Source organism: Podarcis erhardii, assembly GCF_964252035.2.
Source record: "Podarcis erhardii genome assembly, chromosome: 11".
Classification (NCBI taxonomy): Eukaryota; Metazoa; Chordata; class Lepidosauria; order Squamata; family Lacertidae; genus Podarcis; species Podarcis erhardii.
This window is the reverse complement of record NC_138501.1, coordinates 38836465-38855122: the sequence shown is the minus strand read 5'-3', so window position 1 is coordinate 38855122 and position 18658 is coordinate 38836465. Positions and strand designations below refer to the sequence as shown.

The following is an 18658-nucleotide window of genomic DNA, read 5'->3' as shown; positions in this document are numbered from 1 at the left end:
TGACTTCGATGTAACCTACTCCTAAATAGATGTACACTAGATTAAGAGGATTTGAATAATCTCATGGATTGAGGCAATAAAAGGGTAGGAATCAACACTACAAACTGAAAATAAATGAACTTGAATGTCATAGATTCAAATGGCTAGAAGAAGAACAATCAAAGGCTATTACTTTCCACCAGTGTGATTTGTCTATAAAGCAAACCCAGTTGATGAACGCACTCTGCCTTGGCCTGAATGCAAAACTCTGAGGTATGGACATGTTAGATATAGCTAGCTTCTGCACCATTTGCATATGTCATGTTCGTATATTAGAGTAATAACCAGAAGGATGTGAAGAATTTGGCTGTATTACAAATTTGCAATTCGCTTAGCTGAATTTTTTTTTTCCCCCTGGCTGGGTTGGGAGAACTGAAAAGCTGGAGAAAATTGAGATAGAATTAATAAACTACATTTAACAGTCTAGTCCTATTCATGCCTACTTAGTCATAAGCCCCACTGAGTTCAGTGAGAATTCTTCCCAGGTAAATAAGCATAGGACTGTGATATACCAAAAGGAAATACATTTTCTGAACAAGAAACCCAGAATGATACAGTGATCAATCAATGGAAGTGGAATAAAGAGAATCCTTTGCAGGTATGTATGGGATGGGTAAGTCATGACCTATGCAAAGGGATAAGGGAAAAATCTATTTGCTACTGTTTTTTGTTTTTGCTTTCGCAAATATCTAAGCTTGAGAACACAAATGCTTATCTGCAAGTGTGATATCTCTTATGTCATCTATGACCCTGATTTAACATATCTTAGGGCACCCTAAGCTCTTCTTCCAGCAAAAGGCATGTAGAAGGTATGCCTCAATTCATTAATTAACGTCAACTAAATGCAGGAGGAGATTGGCTTTAGCTGAACAATGAAACAAGGCAATGCTTTCATACTGACACCATGTCTCTTAACAGGCAATAACAGAATGCACTGCACATGTTAGGAGCAGTAATAAGGCACAGTCCAGTTGTCCACCTTAGAAGGGAATCTATTCTGCATATCGTCAATGATTTATTGTTCCAATTAGAACAGAGTGTTCAAAGAAAGAACACCAGTGACCTAATTTAAAAGCAAAGAATGCCTGTAAAGCTGTTATTTAAATGTGTGACCCAAGTCACATTTTAAAGGTCCTCATATCTCCTAGATCACATCTGAGTAAAAATAAAAATAAAAATCTGGACCAAATATAATTAACCTTGCTTTAATAACCAATCCACTGGAGAAGGAGAATACAGAATTCTGAGAAATAGTTTGTACTTTCTTTTTGTGTGTGCTTTAGAATGTATCCTGATTTATTCCAAAGAAGATTGGAGCATGATAAGTAAAAAACAAAAGGGGGGGAGTAAGTGCAAAAAGGTTTATGATTTTAAGATTTTGTAGTAAAAGTTATCCCTAAACAAATTAGATCCCAAAACTGAAGTAATCCAAAGCTGCCCTATCCATTTCACCATAGATTGAGAAGCAGGGGTGGGTGGGTGTCCAGTTCATGTACATGTGTGAATCCACACACATTTTGGGGGGTTAATAATTATGTTATTCATATTACAGTGGGGTACGTGTACAAGCTCTCATCACTCAGCTCTACTGTAGACTGTTGTGCCTTAAGTACAAGAGTGAAGGTAGACTATGGTCCCCATCAAACTTTTCACTGAAGCCAATGGAAAACTACACAGTATTTGTAGAGCTTGTTGTTTCAAAGGTTTAAAAAATGCAATTCCCTAACGTATTAACTCCCAAAGGCTTAAACAAGTCTCTAGTGGGAGTACTTTAGATTTGAGTGCTTTGCATACAAAAATATTTATTTCTAAGCTAAAGGTGCAACGTAAGACCGATACACACAAAGAGAGAGTCACGTGTACACTTGGCTTCTCAACCCTTCAGTGGCTGAATGGGTGACTTGAAGTTCAGTGGCTGAATATGAAAGTTTTACCTGATGGCAATTTAATATCTGATGACTCAGATATGCAGATCTTCACGAAATGTTGAAGATATACTAACCATCCCTGATCATCACAGTATCACCGAGGGTCCACCTAAACCACCTGTGGAGAGGCCCTTTATCACTGAGCAGGTGGCACCATTTTTAAACCTTTGCCAGAGCTCTTAGACCAGCTGCAATTGTCAGTTTGTAGTTCTCCACTTTTTATAATCAGTTTTCTTGAGGTTGAGAACTTGTTCCAACACGGTGATGATGAGATTAAGGAGGGGGAAGCTGACAGGCAGTGTCACCCACCAAGCTGGTTGTAAGTATGAAGGCAGGTGACAGGAGCAAACCTGCAGTAAATTGCACCAAGCAAGTGGAGTTAGCAAAAACAGGATCTGCACAGGAGTGTCAGGCCTAATGGGCACAGCAACTCATCTTTGGTAAGTCTTTCCCCTATGAAGCAGTTGCTAAGACTGAAGGTCCCTGCCTCTCCACAGCTGCTTAAGTCCCCCTCTCTCCAAGGTTTTCCCAAAGCAATCTGAGACTGTGACTGCATGAAACTACCTTCTCCTCTCACTAAGCCCTGTAACCTCTTCAGCTTCTGATACCTCCTCCTCCTCCCAGTCTTCTCCCTCTGACTACTCATCATCATCCCACCACCTCTTCCTGGGCACTGAGCCTGCTTCCCTTGGGGGTTCCCCAGCTGGTTCCTCCAGCATTCCTTTGCGTCCAACCAGTTTCTGACAGCAGGTAAGGGGTGATACTGGTGCTGGCTGAGGACAGATTGAGGTTGGTGGGGCCATGACCCATTTCCCCTACTTTATGTTCCTATGTGATGCTCCATCTCCCTGTGCAAAATCCCCACCAGAGCATGTGTTTTTTGCTTATGTAAGGCCGTAAGATTAGCCCTGTTGAAATAGCGTGGGACACTCAAGCTCCTTTGGCCTTTGTGTTGTACTCCTCTCAGGTTGTCAGGGTGATTCCTACCAAATGTTTTCATAGTCATCTTTAGCAGGTGGCTATAAATCAGATTTATGAAGACAAAGGCTCCTTGCAACTGTATATTTTTAATAGATTTATGATAAAGCTTTGGTGATGTGTGTGGAGGGTCTACCCTATGGGAATGTGGTAAAGGTAACAGGAGAGTGTCATGTAGACACTAAAGAATACAATCCCTTCCGCATTCATAAATCCTAAATGCCCACAGTTGTAAGTCACTGGTTATAAATTATATAACCTGGGTCCAGGCTTAAATGAGAAAGCAGTTGGTATAATAAAAAGCAACAACTTCCCTACCCAGGAAACAGCAGTATCTATTAGAAGGCCGTATATCATTTTCTATTTTCTGGATGTCATGTTTGTTTGTTTGTTTGTTTTATCTATCAGCAACATGAACTAACCTTTATTAGAAAGTGAAAAACAGTAATATTGTGAAGACTTATTTCTAAGAAAAACCAATTTACTTGTTTAACATGCAAGACAAGACTTTGAAGAAACATTAAATGTGATTTTACAGAAGCATTTTCATTCGGTATAAAACAGCACACATTGCTAATTCTGCTTTTATTCTGTTTAAGGTTTTAGCTCTGAATTTAACGTGCCGTTATCTCACTTATTTTATAAAATTGTTGAAATGATTTAATTACTCTTGACAGCAAGTAAGATCTGTCTCTTAATGTGGAAACTACTGAAAGAAAATAACCAAATAGCAGTTTTGCCACATACATTTTTCAAAACATCATCATATATATATATATATATATATATATATATATATATATATATGAAGTCCTCCCCCAAAATGAAAGAAAGTAACCAGTTCCCCATTAAATTTCAAAACAATCAGAGCAAGACTAGAAACTGATACTCAAGGTTGCCAAAATGGACAAATTTACAGATTAGATCCAATCTCAAAATAAGACGAGCAGTGTTGATGGCAGAGAAATTGATCCCATTTGTATTTTATAGGACATATTTGAAAAAAGAGAGCAGCATATTTGTGAAATGCTTTTAGTACAATGAAAACCAATTGCTGCATTTCCATTCAAAGTCTCATGTTACTACAACGAAGCCTTATCCCAGACATAGACAAACTCGGCCCTCCAGATGTTTTGGAACTACAGTGGACCTGACCACTGGTCTGTTAGCTAGGGGTGATGGGAGTTGTAGTCCCAAAACATCTGGAGGGCCAAGTTTGCCTATGCCTGCCTTATCCCAAGCTGGGACACGATCTGCAGCAATCAGTGATTTCTAAGTGACATGGTTAGAATGAGATATATAACTGCATCGCTAATAATGCTGTAGTCAGGGGAACATCCAAACACCAGTTATAAATAATATAGGAGTCCTAATTTGAAGGAAGACTCGAGTAACAGTTATTTATTTAATTTTTTTTAAAAAAAATAATAATATTTATTACTTTTAAAGCTTACAAAAAAGAAAAAGAAGACAAAAGAAAAAAGAAAAAAAGAGAAAAAACATTACAATACATAAACAATACAAAACACAACCTTAACACATTAAACTAACACAATAAACTAAACCAAACAAAACAAAAACAATTTAAAAACATACATCATACCTTTTCCATATTCTATCTTTCATTCCCTTGTATCATTGACCTCCTCACACCTCCCTCTTTGTATTCCACTTCCATTAATTGTTTCAGCAATTCCTTTCCATCTTTCTCTATTTTCTATCATATAAATGTCTTAACATATCTTTAATCTTATTTCCATTAAAATTAGTATACTTATTTAAGCTTAACTCCTTATAGCATTTCAGCTAAAGCCATAAAATTTCCTTCCAACATTTTTCTATCACTCATTAATTTTACAATATTTCTATATATAGACTTTAAATTTCCAATCTTCTTCCACCATCTCCTCTCCCCAGTCTCGGACTCTACCAGCCACTTCCGTCAACTCCATACAGTCCATCAACCTGGAGATCTTATGTCCGAGGCTCTTAACTCTTTTCCACGTCCCTTCTGCCAGTCTTCTTCATATTCTTTGATGCTGAAGAGCAGATCTCGGGGAAACTCCAATCCAACGATACTTTTATTCCTTCTCGACAGGTCAGCCAGATTTCCATAATTAAAACTAGGGTCCATAAAGTATTTCCGGGCATGTTTCAAAATTCCTCCAAATCCAAAGGCCCCCAGAGCTCCAATCTCCTCCTGACCCAAGTCCATATTCCAAAAGTCCGTTAATCCCTGCATAGAGGGATCTTTCCAACTTTCCTTTTCTAGTCCAGGCCAGGCTCCGATCTTCAAAATCTGACTTTTTCTAGTCTCAATCATAAAGGGCCTCAACTTGTAACCCTCAATTTGCCTCTGTAAGGCTAAGGCTCCCCCTTGTATTACTTTAGGTTTGACAACAGCAACTTTCTCCTTCTCCTTTTCAGCAATTTGTCCTGTTGAAATAGATTCCTGTGCCAAATCCTGAATAATTTCTGTATTGGTGCTCACTTTTGGTTCCAAAATGTCAATTTTAGTAGTCATAGCATCCATCTTTTTATGAAGCTGTTCCAACAAGTGGCTTATCTTAGAAAATGCAGTCCATAAGGCTTCTCCTGTCGACATTCTTGAATATCCAAGGTCAATCTCTAGTTCTCACAGTTCTTATCAAGCAGCTGGAGATTTCCCAGCTCCACTCTTGTAACAGTTTCAAAAGCTCCCTCTAGAGGGGAACAGTCTCCACTTGTATCAATCTTTTCCAACACAGATCAAAAAGTAAAGATAGTTTCAATTTTCAGATACTTTTCCTCCCTTTTAAACGCAGAAGTGGACAATGGAAACAATATATTTCTCTTATTTAACTGACTGTCAACATCCGTTCTCTTCACTGTCAATGAACTCTCCCGAAACGTCAATCACTGGGAGCCCGTTCCCAGGTTCAGAGCAGTGGTAATTTAATTTTAATCACTCTCTCCTGCAGGATACACAGTCCAAAATTTCCCCCCTCTTCTCCTGCTTCCAAGGGGGGTCTAATAATTTCAACTGATGGAAGTTTAATCCTTTACATAAGGCTTTCTGTGACCTTAATTTGTAAGCTCTTTGCTTCAGTCTATTTACAAAAGGGGAAGGCGGACTTCCTGTTTTGAACCTTCCCCGTTCGATGCCAAATTAAGATATTTAAAGATCCAATTTTCCGTTTTACTCATGGGTTGTTGTTTAAAATCCAATTGTCCACAAGAAAAAGTCAGCACTCTCTGGCAACAGCAATGCGACTTCACTCCGTGAAAGAAGCCGTCGATTCAAAGCACCGCGCTGCTCACCCCACGTTGCTCCAAATCCCCAAAACAGGGTTTCCCTGCGAGTAGGGGAGGCACAAAAGGTGCCAGCCGAATCCCAGGTTCACAAGCTTCTTCTGCCTGTGATTTCAATGGGTCTCCGCCTTCGCCGTGGCGGTTCAGACCCAACTTTCCACGGAGCAAGTTCCTCCCGATCGGAGGAGCTCCACCATTGCTGGGGGCGCCAACCCGGAAGTCCATTTATTTAATAATTTTATCCCTCTCTTCATCTGAAGAAGGCTCCCAGAGCAGCTTAAAGACCAATAAAGGAAAAGATGGTCCCTGGCCATCTAAAGATGCAATGCAAATGGAAAGTGGACTGGAAGGCAGAAGGATATTGAATTGGACATGCGTACTATTAAAAAACAAATAAATGCCTAATTTATTGCATTCAGGCTGCATTTAACATTTATTGCTTAGACAATGTTAACTCGGGTCAACCCTAAATGATGCATCCCTGCGTCAGTGGTGTGTAATAACCTTCACAACGAATCCAGGAACAGAATGCTACTCTGATGTAGGAAGCACTGTAACAGTATTTCAGCAAGTGGATTGACCTGTCCACTTATCCTTCTCCTATAAAGCATCCAAGAACTGCTGCCTAATCCAAAAGATTCATTCCTTCTCATGGTCACCTGTTGTTCGTTACATTCTTATTTCCATTTTAACCGTTCCAACAGTCCTTCAAGTTAATATAATGGCCAGCAAAGACTCAAGAGGAACCAATGTTTTTATGTAAACAGACACTGCAAAGCCTCTTCAGCAAGTGCAAACTGGCCATACTATTGTTTGATGGTTTTAAAACTGAGGAGCTGGACTCAGGCTATGTTGGGAATAAACTCCCTGTGACAGGAATTATGCTACATAGCAGTAGCTTTCAAACTAAATACTAGGGATCTTCAGGAACCCATCAGAGTTTGTCAATGACAAGAGCAATGGCAGACAAACTTCCGAGAAAGACAGTTTGTGCAGCCATGTGGAGAACAATGGGTATGTTCTAGGGCGTAGGTGCAACAGAAGTCAACTTTGTTCAAAGCAGAAGAACAGGGATGAGGAACCGGTGGCTCTCCAGATTAGGTGGGACTTCCAATTCCCATCAGTCCCAACCAGCATGGCCAATGGCCAAGGGATGATGGGAAGTGCAGTACTGCGGGACTTCCAGGTTGGCGCCTCCGACAATGGCGGAATTCCTCTGATCGGGAGGAATTTGCTCCGTGGAAATCAGGGTCTGGCCGCCACGGCGAAGGCAGAGCCCCACTAAAAATCACAGGCGGGAGAAGCCTGTGAACGTGGGATTTGGCTGGCACCTTTTGCGCCTCCCCTACTCGCGGGGAGACCCGGTTTCGGGGATCCGGAGCAACATGGGGTGAGTGGCACGGTGCTTCGAATTGACTGCTTCTTTCACGGAGTGAAGCCGCACTGCTGTTGCCGGAGCGTGCTGACTTTTTCCTGTGGACAATTTTATCCTAAACAACTACCCGTGAGTAGAACGGAAAATTGGATTTTTAAACGTCTTAATTTGGCACCGAAACGGGGAGGTTTCAAACAGGAAGTCCGCCTTCCCCTTTTGTAAATAGATTGAAGCAAAGAGCTTGCAAGCTAAAGTCTTGGAAAGTCCTCTGTAAAGGATTAAACCTCCATTGGCTAAAATCATTAAACCCCCCTTGGAAGCAGGAGAAGAGGGGGGAAATTTTGGATCGCGTAAGCCTGCAGGAGAGAGTGAAGAAAATTAAGTTACCACCGCTCTGAACCTGGAAACGGGCTGCTAGTAAGACTGACTGTGAATAAAACGTTTGTTGACAGCTAGTTAAATAAGAGAAATACATTGTTTCCATTGTCTCCTTCTGTGTTTAAAAAGGAGTAAAAGTAACTGAAAATTGAAACTAATTTTATTGTTTGAACTGTGCTTAAAAGGATTGATACAAATAGAAATTGTTTCCCTCTAGAGGGAGCCTTTGAAACTGTTACAAGAGTTGAGCTGGTGGAATCTCCAGCTGCAAGATAAAAAACCGTGAGAACCAGGGATTGACCTTGGATCGGTTAAGAATGTTGACAGAAGAAGCCTTAGTGATTGCATTATGTAAGATAAGTGATTCATTGGAACAGCTCCACAAGAAGACGGATCTGATGACTATCAAAATTGATAACTTGGGACAAAAAGTGACTAATTTGGGACAAAAAGTGAACATCTATACAGAAGCTATTCAGGAATCAATACAGGAATCCACTTTGACATGGCAAACTGGGGAGAAGACGAGGGAGAAAGTTGTTGCTGTTGAACCTAAAGTAATACAAGTGGAGAGGGAGAGAGCCCCAGCCTTACAGAGGCAATCTGATGACTATAAGTTGTTGCCTTCTATGATTGAATTCAGAGAAAGTCAGATTTTGAGGATTGGAGCCCTGCTTGGACTGGAGAAGGAAAGTTGGATAGATCACCTCATGCAGGGATTTACTGACCTTTGGTACCTGGACCTGGGTCAGGAGGAGATTGGAGCTGTGGGGACTTTCAGATTTGGAGGGATTTTGAAACACATCCTGAAATATCTTTTGGATTTTAGTTTTAACTACGGAGATTTGGCTGACCTGTCGAGAAGGAATAAAAACATTGCTAGGTTGGAGCTTCCCCGAGATCTACTCTTCAGTATCAAAGGAAGGAAATTAAGAACAAGATCAGCAGAAGACAAAGTAAAGTGCATGTATAAATATGAAGAAGATCTGCAGAAGAGACTTGGAAAAGAGTTAAGAGCCTCGGACAGAAGATCACCAGGTTGATGGACTATATCGAATTGATGGAAATGACTGGCAGAATCCGAGACCAGGGAGAAGAGACGGTGGAAGAAGATTGGAAAAAGTTTAAAGTCTATTTATAGAAATACTGTAAAATTAATGAGTGTCAGAAAAATGTTGGAATGAAATTATATGGCTTTAGTAGAAATGTTATAAGGAGTTAAGCATAAATAAGTATTATAGTATTAATGGAAAATAAGGTTAAAATAAGTTAAGATAATTATATGACAGAAAATAGAGAAAGATGGAAAGGAATTGCTGAAACAATTAATAGAAGTGGAATACAAAAAGGGAGGTGAGAGGAGGTCGATGAAACAAGGGAATGGAAGATAAGGCATTGAAATGGTATGATGTATGTTTTTAAATTGTTTTTGCTCTGTTTTGTTTAGTCTAATGTGTTAATGTTGTGTTGTGTATTGTTTATATATTGTATTGTATTGTTTTTTCTTTCTTTTGCTTCTTTTTTTTCTTTTCTTTTTCTTCTTTTTTGTAAGGTTTAAAAGTAATAAATATTATATTTATTTATTTTTTAAAAAAGGGAAGTGCAGTACCGCAGCACCTGGAGGGCTGCAGGTTTCTTAGCCCTAGCCTACAATATGTCCCAGAATCCTCTGCAAGTAAACAGAGGGCTTCCACGGCAGGCGGGAAGCATCTCTTCAGTAAACAGGCTGAAGTTGAAAGTGATGATTTAAGGAGAAGTTTGGAAACCGCTGTTCAACATAGCTGTTAACTTTTCCCTTTTCTTGCGAGGAATCCTATTCAGAATAAGGGAATTTCCCTTTAAAAAAGGGAAAGGTTGACAGCTATGCTGTTCAATAGCCCATACCCCTGTGAATATGCAAACTCCTTTTTGTGAAATTATTCAATATTGTGTTCATGTTCCACATTTCCCCATGAGATGCATGGCTGAGTGAGGATTTTGATCCTGGTCTCAAAGAACCTTGTTAACACTGGTGAATCCATAATGTGTGCATGTGTGTGTTTAACCTTTTAGGTGGCTGTCATTTCTCCCACTGCAGCTCCCTCTCTCCTGGATGCTTTTCTTCCTAGGGGTTACAATTTAACTGGAACTCACAAGGCTGGGTGTATGTATCAGCTTGGGAAAGGATAGCTGCAGTACAAAAATCACTGAAGAAGAGCGGCAGGAGGAGAATGGCTTACGCACCCCTCCCCTGCACTTCTCTGCTCAAAACTGTCCCCTACCAAATTGGCTTTTCCCTAGGAAAAAGCAGCTGTCAAGGTTTATATGTAATGCATCCTTAGGCTATTGACTCGTTTTGCTCCCCAGTTTCAAATTGCTTTTGACAACTTTTATTATTCAGAGCCTGAAGCCCCCAAAACTAATGCTTGAAAGATCAGCAGAACATATTGATGGGCTGCATCAATAGGAGTATAGCATCTAGATCAAGGGAAGTAATAGTGCCACTGTATTCTGCTCTGGTCAGACCTCACCTGGAGTACTGTGTCCAGTTCTGGGCACCACAGTTCAAGAAGGACACTGACAAACTGGAACATGTCCAGAGGAGGGCAACCAAAATGGTCAAAGGCCTGGAAATGATGCCTTATGAGGAACGGCTAAGGGAGCTGGGCATGTTTAGCCTGGAGAAGAGGAGGTTAAGGGGTGATATGATAGCCATGTTCAAATATATAAAAGGATGTCACATAGAGGAGGGAGAAAGGTTGTTTTCTGCTGCTCCAGAGAAGCGGACGAGGAGCAATGGCTCCAAACTACAAGAAAGAAGATTCCACCTAAACATTAGGAAGAACTTCCTGACAGTAAGAGCTGTTCAACAGTGGAATTTGCTGCCAAGGAGTGTGGTGGAGTCTCCTTCTTTGGAGGTCTTTAAGCAGAGGCTTGACAACCATATGTCAGGAGTGCTCTGATGGTGTTTCCTGCTTGGCAGGGGGTTGGACTCGATGGCCCTTGTGGTCTCTTCCAACTCTATGATTCTATGATTCTATGATATTCCTAATGCAACCCCAAGATTGCAACTACAAAAACAAGCACCTATTCCCCCCCATCAGTAGCTTATCACTGTGAAATTCACATGGGTCTACGTTTCCCATCTTTAGACCAGTACTGGGGTTGCAATCCTATACAAACTTATCCAGAATGAAAGTAAGACAGATTAAACTCTTTAGGGCTTAATTCTGAGTAATCATGTTTAGGACAGAATTGCAAACATCCCAAAATTTGGTCCTCTATTTTGCAATCTACTACAGATGAGAGAGACCCAATCCTCAAACTTTTCATGGGCCGTCTCTGGAGTGAAGTTGGAGTGCTTACTCCTAACTATTATTTCACACATGTTATAAGTCATCATCATCAGAGAGAGACTTACAGCTGCTTTGTTCACTCCTGGAAATCAGCTTCTCAAGAGCAGCTTTTCAGGGGGACCTTTGCAGCTGCAACACTGAGGTAAGAAGGAGTGCTGAGTGGTCAAGTTTCAGGGCAAAGCTCTAACTGCAAAGAAAATAAAACAAAACCCAAGCCATCCTACGCATATCTAGTGACAGATATACTCCAGCAATGCTAAATTATGCAAGCTGTCCCAGACTTTTGACAGAACCACCATAATTCACCCCCAATTCCCATTATCCTAAAGGTATAGAAAAAGCTGAGGTAATAGCTCTGTGTAATCAAGTTGGAAAACATCTGCCAAAGTAAACCTTTATTTAGTGCTTAATATACAGTATTTATAGAGCAAACCTGCTATGGAAATGAATCTTGTTGAAGCTACTTTAATCAGCGGGTGCTGGTTACTCTCCCCAACTTTGTTTATTCTCCCCACCCCACCCCCTCAAACCCTAAGCATAACCTAGGAAATCAGGCCCAGTGAAGTCAGGACCCATTTAAATGCATGACTCCAGAATTGGCACGAAGAATTAGCCCAGGTGGCATTGCACATGCCCCATGCCTTGTCAAAACAGATACTTACCCACTATGTGTGCAAAAGCAGCAGCTGATATAGCAGCCTGCCCTGAACTCTGCTGTGCTAGTGCTGCATACACAGACAAGGAAAATCAGTTTAAATAAGGCTCCAAGTTATGTCCTCCTTGTTCACCCACATCACTCTGAATTTTGCTCCCAAGCACCAATCTTTAAACTGCTGTCATTATGTTCATCTCCAGCATCTGCCCACGATAATGGCACCTGCAGTAGAAAGCTCAGATTGCAAACAAATGGACAACTGGCGATTTGCTGCCATTAGGTGCAGCCATTATCTGTCGCCTGAAGTCCTCTGCATCCCAGCTTACCCATGTGGCAAACGTTCCACGTGAATGCTACTTGCAAGAAATGCAAAAACTCAAAAACCTGAAGAGCATCCAAAATGAATCCCAAAACAAAAGAGAATGTGTCCCAAAGGGCTGAAAATAAAATGTGGGTTTTACTTTTGTGAATATCTGTTCAGAGGTCTTCTTCTGTGGCCACACTGAGAAATAGCCTGCAGGGTTCTCTGTTAGATACATCTCCTGTTAACATAAAGTCACAAGTTAATTTTAATGGGAGATGTATCTAACAGATATCTTCCTATGAGAAGCATAGAATAATGGTGCTTTCAGACCATTTGCACCCCCATTGGTCATCAACTCATGAGTCGGGACCCACTCCTTCACCACAGCCGGATCTAAGGTGGGTTGCAACAACAGTACTACCACCCTACACACCTCTGTGTCAAGTTGTGGATCATGTTAAAAAGCTGCAGAGGCAGAGAGGCAGACAGCCAGGTGGCAACCATATCACCATGTTATTTTCCAAGGTCAGAATTATGACCAAACAAAATTCTATTTCCAAAAGCAAAATGCATAGGAAGACAGAATGCACTGTGACTGAGAGGGCAGCAAATTCAGAATGGGAAAGAATGAGAATTGCCCTGTTGGATCTGACCCAAACACTATCCAGATGGCTATGGGAAGCTAACAGGCAGGGCATGAAACCAATAGCCTTCTCTAGCATGTTTGTCCAGCACCTGGTACTAAGGGGTATACTCTATTTGTTTGTGGAGGTTCCATTAAGCTATCATGGCTAATAGCTGTTGACAGACCTCCACGAGTCTAATAATCCTTTTCAAAGCAGTTTAAGCTGTCAGCCATCACTATATCTTGCAGCGGTTGAATTCTGCAAGTTACGCAAAGAAGCCTGCCTTGAAAAGGGCTGCCCTGTCAGCTTCATTTGGTAAATCTTAATTCTAGGGTTGTGAGACAGAGAAGGAGCAGAGGGGAACTTCTGATCAGAATACATGCAGCCTACTTCTAACATAAGGTGACGACAGATGGCAACATCTCTAGGATAAAACTAATATACCCTAGAGAAAATCCTGCAAAGGCGAAAAAAGAAAAAAGAAAAGCACAAGCCCTAAGAACTGCACTTTCCGTAAACACAATGAGCCAGCTCTGTAAGAGGAGATGCCTACATGAATAAAGATAACAGCCAGTCGAAAACAAAGGTCTGCTTCATATGTCAACGCCGGCTTGACACAAGTACACAGTAAATATTTAGCATGCAGAATTTAATACTACCAACACATAAAACAGGGGCAACTGTATGTGCTCAGTTCCCCAAATGGCATACCCAGCACACACCTGGGGAGCAACTCTGGTGCCCTGCAATGTGCTTTCACGAACACAGCAGGGCGAATATGCAGAGCTAAGGCTGTCTTTAGAGAATAGAGGCTCATGGCCTCAACCATACTGCATTCTCACTGTGCACAAAGCTCTCAAGAAGGTTTGGCTTGCTGTTCATACAGATCTGTGAAAGGGGTTCATGCCACCAGCTACTGACAGTCCATGTTTGTTTGGCATGACTGTGAATGCAAGGCTCTGAGCAGGAACCCTGGCCAATCCCATTCTAACATTTGCACATTCACTGAACACATGAAAACGGGTTTGTTGTCTGGACAGCTCTGTTCAGAGGCAGTATTAGAAAACTCCTGAGTTTGCTTGCTGCACCTTTGTCACAAGCATAACCACTTAAGCTGTCACCACTCCTAATGCTTTGAGCCTGTTGGATATTATTATTATATATTTGAAAACAAAACAATATTAATAATATCATTTCCATGGATCTCAAGGTGGTTGTCCAGTTTCTGTGTCACAACAGCCCTGCAAAGTAGGTGAAGCCGAGCAAAGATGACTGCTCTAGTCATTTGGACCCAAGTCTCCATTGTCTGAACTCCCAGTTTATCACCGCACCAATACAATATGCTGCACTGTACAATATTTAATATGTACCTGCTTCTCCTGGAACTCATGAAGCAGTCCTCAGACATCCCAGAATACTCTGTGTCATATGATTGCTTTCTGGCATTACTGTTTCACAAAGCCTGAACTAAACAATGTCTCTGGCATATACAGTGGTTCTTCAACGGAGCAAGCATTTCCCGCTGCACACATTGACACATGTGATAATAAATAACACAAGCCTGTGAAAGCAGACGGAAAGTCAAGTGTAGCCAGCCAGCAGGGGCCACAGCAGAGGAATGCATGAGTTGTTAAAAGCACAGCTGCTTTAACCAACTAAGCACAAATAAATGGGTTGGTGAGAGTTATATGGTAGTTATCTTCTGCAAGATGCAACATTGTCCACACTTCTCAAAACTGCACATTGCCTTCTGTTTAAAGAAGTCCCCCATTAACTATGCTTCTTGTTTGGATTAAATTGGCACTGCTCTGTCCAGCTATAGCTGTGAGGCACAGAGTTAATCACACACTATTTATAGGTTTTGTGTGTGTGTGTGTGTGTAGAGCAGTGTACTTAAAAAGAAAAGAAGTGTACCTGTTTCTCCCTTGACTGTCTCCTGAGGCTAGTGTGGTAGACTGATTTGGCCAGGAAAGATCAGTATTCACACCTTCACACACTCCCTGAAACAAACCGGATCAACCTGCTCACATTCACCATGTCATCATTAGGTCTAATCTACTTTGCAAGGTTGTTGTGAGGATAAACCTGAGATGAGTGAGTGAGAAAGGGCCATGCGTGAACAAAACATTGAATAAAATGAATTCGCTGGATTCCCAACCAATATCAAGAGGCAATTTTTAATTATTATTTTAAAAATCAGCTTATCTAGAGACATTTGTCTTGGCAGTTATTTATTTATCTACCCACCAGGACAGAGTCGTTTAAAACTATCCTGAAACAGGCTGTGAGAAACAACTAAAAAAATAACTACTTATATCCACTTCAGTCTGGAAAGAGATATATATGTGAGAATGACTTCTTTTTTTAAAAGAAAAAAAAATGACAGCGAGATGTGTGTGAGGTCTGGATGACTTGATGCAGCCCCAGATGTTTACAAGGCTCTCTCAGGGATGCAACTTGAGACCGTTTAAAGCAGGGCGAGGGGGAGAAAGAAAGGACTGACAGGACGCCACCAAGCCACACATAGAATTTGACAACACAAAACACACACACACACACACAAAACCCATGAGTGTCACGGAAGAAACTCCATAGGGTACCAGCTTTTCCAGCTAATGAAATTTAGGGGGAAATTGAGAAGTGAAGGGGAACCCTCAAGCACCCACTGGCCATATAAAAGAGATCTTGCTCGTTTTATCTGCCAGTTGCCCTCCCCTCCCTTTGAAGAGATCGCCCCTCAATTTAAAAAGCACTGTCAAAAGAGAGCATTTGCTTCGTGTCAGGATACCGCCAGAGCTCCCTCCGCCCCAGCCCCTTCCTTCACTTCGCCGAGCCTTTTGATGTGCCGAGTCTGAGTGTGAGCAGAGACACTAGCGCGCACCGGTTTTATTAATTCGTTTTTGACGCTTTCTAAGTTGTGCTCGGAACTTTCCTGGCTCTTGCCGCCTTTCCTGAAGACCCCACACTTTCCTGCCCCGGCTGAGGCGCAGCAAAGGGCCGGCTGGTTATTCCAGTGACGAGCGAGAGACAGCGCTGACCTGAAGGGATGCTGAGAGAGGCAGGGGGAGAGAGAGAGAGAAAGCTTCACGATGAAAGCTTCTCTCTCTCTTCCCCACAGTGATTCCACCTCTGAGAGAGATGGAAAGGACGGTAACGGTAACGCTCTAAGCCATTTCAACAATGCCTGGGAAGTGGTTTGTGAAGAGAACTTCGCTCACACACATAAAACCAGGGCGCAATTCCGCAATTCCTCTCGCGCCTCGGTTCCAAACCCCTCAGAAGGGCAAGGGCGCCTCTGAGCGCGCGCAGAGCGCCAACCTTCCTTGCGCGATGCCACCCTCCCCGCCCCACCATCCCCGCGTTTCGAGGGAAAGGCGAAGAGGAGGAAAGAAAGAAAAGAGAGAGAGACTTACTATAAGGGCAGTTCTCCCTCTTGGTGCCGCTGACGTTGCCGTTCTTCTCAATCCGGAGAAAGAACTTGTTGTAAGAGTAGAGCTTCCTCCAGCGCACGTCTCCTCGGAGATGGTTGTAGCTCCGCACGTGTCTCCCCGCGCTGGCGGGCGAGGAGGAGGAAGAGGAGGAGGAGGAGGATGGCGACGACGACGACGAAGAGTTGGTGGCCTTGAGGAGCAGCATGTCTTGGCCGTGCTCATGGCAGGGGGCAGCCAGGGACGACGACATCCAGAGCAGCAGCAGGAAGACGAAGCTGCGGCGGCGGCGGGAGGAGGAGGAGGAGGAAGAAGAGGAGGAGGAGGAGGAAGGCAGGTGGGCGAAGGCTGAGGCACCCTGTATCAGTCTCCATTTGCACATTGTACTGAAGCTCTGGGCGCGGGGAGATGCCTCATGAAAAGAAACATACTGGAAGGGGGAACCCCGGGGAGAGGCGAGGGGACAGCTGATGGAGAGCCCTCCTGCTCACAGACCTCGGCGCGCTGATCTGGCCTGGAGGGAGGGCGCCGACTTCCATGCCTCAGGGGGCCAAGCGCTCCGCAGGAAACGGTGCCTTCGCTCCACTTTGGGTTCCCCCACTTCCACGCGCTCTCCTTGGTTCGGTTTCCTTCGCCCTCCTTTTATTAATCCTTCGAGTCCTTTCCAAAAACGCACAAGCGCGCACACGCACACACACAAAGTTGCCTTACAGTTTTCTGGGCGAGCTCAGGCGGTTGTTTGGCTTGCAGATTTTCTTGGCGATCTTTTTCTTTTTCTTTCTCCCTCCTTCTTTCTTTCTCTTCCCCCAGGCCTTTCAACCCCCCATCACCAAACTCCTGGGGGCTGGTTTGCCGCTTTGCTGCTGCTGCTGCGAGCGCGCGAGGCTATTTCGCCCTGTGTACCATCTCTCGCAGAGGCAAGGAGGGAAAGTCTGCAAAGAGAGAGAGAGATGACAAGGCGGGTGAGCGACGACACTTGCAGCGGAGCTGGTGGTGGACAAGGGGAAAAAAAATCCGGGAGAAAGCAAAAACGAAACGGGAGGGGGGTCAGCGCCCCCCCACCCTGAACAACTTCTGCACCTTCCTCTCACCGAAGCCCACTAACGCAGTCCTTCTCAGAAGCAGAAAACAGGGGCTTGCACCCCCCTCTCTTGAATCTTCCAGAAATAGATAGATATCTGTATCTCAAATATCTGCATATATATATTTCCTGAAAAAAGAAAAAGAAAAAAAAGATTGCAAAACAAGTCCTTTCCCCCTCTCTCTTCGTAGGGTTGCCAACAGGTTGGAAGCTGTATCCTAAATGCTAGAGATTAGGAAGGAGAGAGGTGGGACGTGCCTCTGGTGGTCAAGTTTTATTTGCAGGGGGTCAAGCAGCGGTGCTGGGACATCTGAAACCCTTTTGCAAGTTGCAATGAGCAAGCGCCTACTGGGAGCGGGAGAGAGAGAGAGAGAGAGAGAGAGAGAGAGAGAGAGAGACTCCAACAGAATCTGCCCTTTTCCCTTTCCCTTTCCCTTTCTTTTTTTCTTTTTTGCTTCTTCTCCTATAGCAGCAGCAGCAGCAAGCAGCAGCCTTCAGCTAATTGCTCCTCAAGCAGTCCTTCTGGCCACCAGCATGGCTTGAGAGACTCATGCTATACTAATTTTCCTGTCTTCCCCTCTCAGCCAATCCCCTCTAGGGAGCCCTCCTCCTTCTCCCCCTCTTTTTAAAACTTGTTTTCTAGAGAAGGATTTTTATTTTATTTTTTTGGCAGTGTGTAGTTGAGAGCCACCTGGTGCTTGTTGCTTTGCTGACGGGCTCGCTCTCTCCCTCCTCCCGCCCCAAGCACCCCTTCTATAAAGAAAGGAGGCCGTGTGGGTAAGATCTGGAAGAAAGGATATAAGTGCAGACAAATTCTAAGAAAGCAGTTTATAAGCTGGTCCGAGGGAAATACAGATATCCATAATTAGCTCCCCTTGCTTCCCCTCCTGCTAACTTCCCTGGAGGTCTCCAGCGCGCTCTCGCTCGCTTTCTTTCTTTCTTTCTTTCTTTCTTTCTTTCTTTCTTTCTTTCTTTCTTTCTTTCTCCCTCTCCCATTTATTTTAACGAATCAATGATTTCTGGCTTCCGTTGCTGAAACAAAAAAAAAAAAGGGGGGGGGACTGCACTTTTAAAGCTTACTCTTCCTTTTGAGCGTCTCAAGATTTATCACTCCCCAACTCACCGTGAAATAAGCCCCCCTTAAATGAGCCAATTTCTAATTGCTAACATGACTCGACTTACCAAATCACGCCTTGGACTTCAAAAGAAAATAAGAGGGGGAAATGGGGGGGGGGACTTT

At 43.0% G+C, this 18658-nt stretch overlaps 1 protein-coding gene across 1 annotated transcript in view; it reads right to left on the bottom strand.

Moving 5' to 3' along the window:
- Positions 1-18323, bottom strand: part of FGF10 (fibroblast growth factor 10) — a 91684-nt gene extending 73361 nt beyond the window's left edge. Inside the window, exon 1 of the mRNA XM_081881704.1 lies at positions 16323-18323. Coding sequence (XP_081737830.1) covers positions 16323-16719 — 397 coding nt within the window. The 5' untranslated portion in view covers positions 16720-18323. The remainder of the gene's footprint in view (positions 1-16322) is intronic.
- Between the last annotated feature and the right edge of the window lie 335 nt (positions 18324-18658).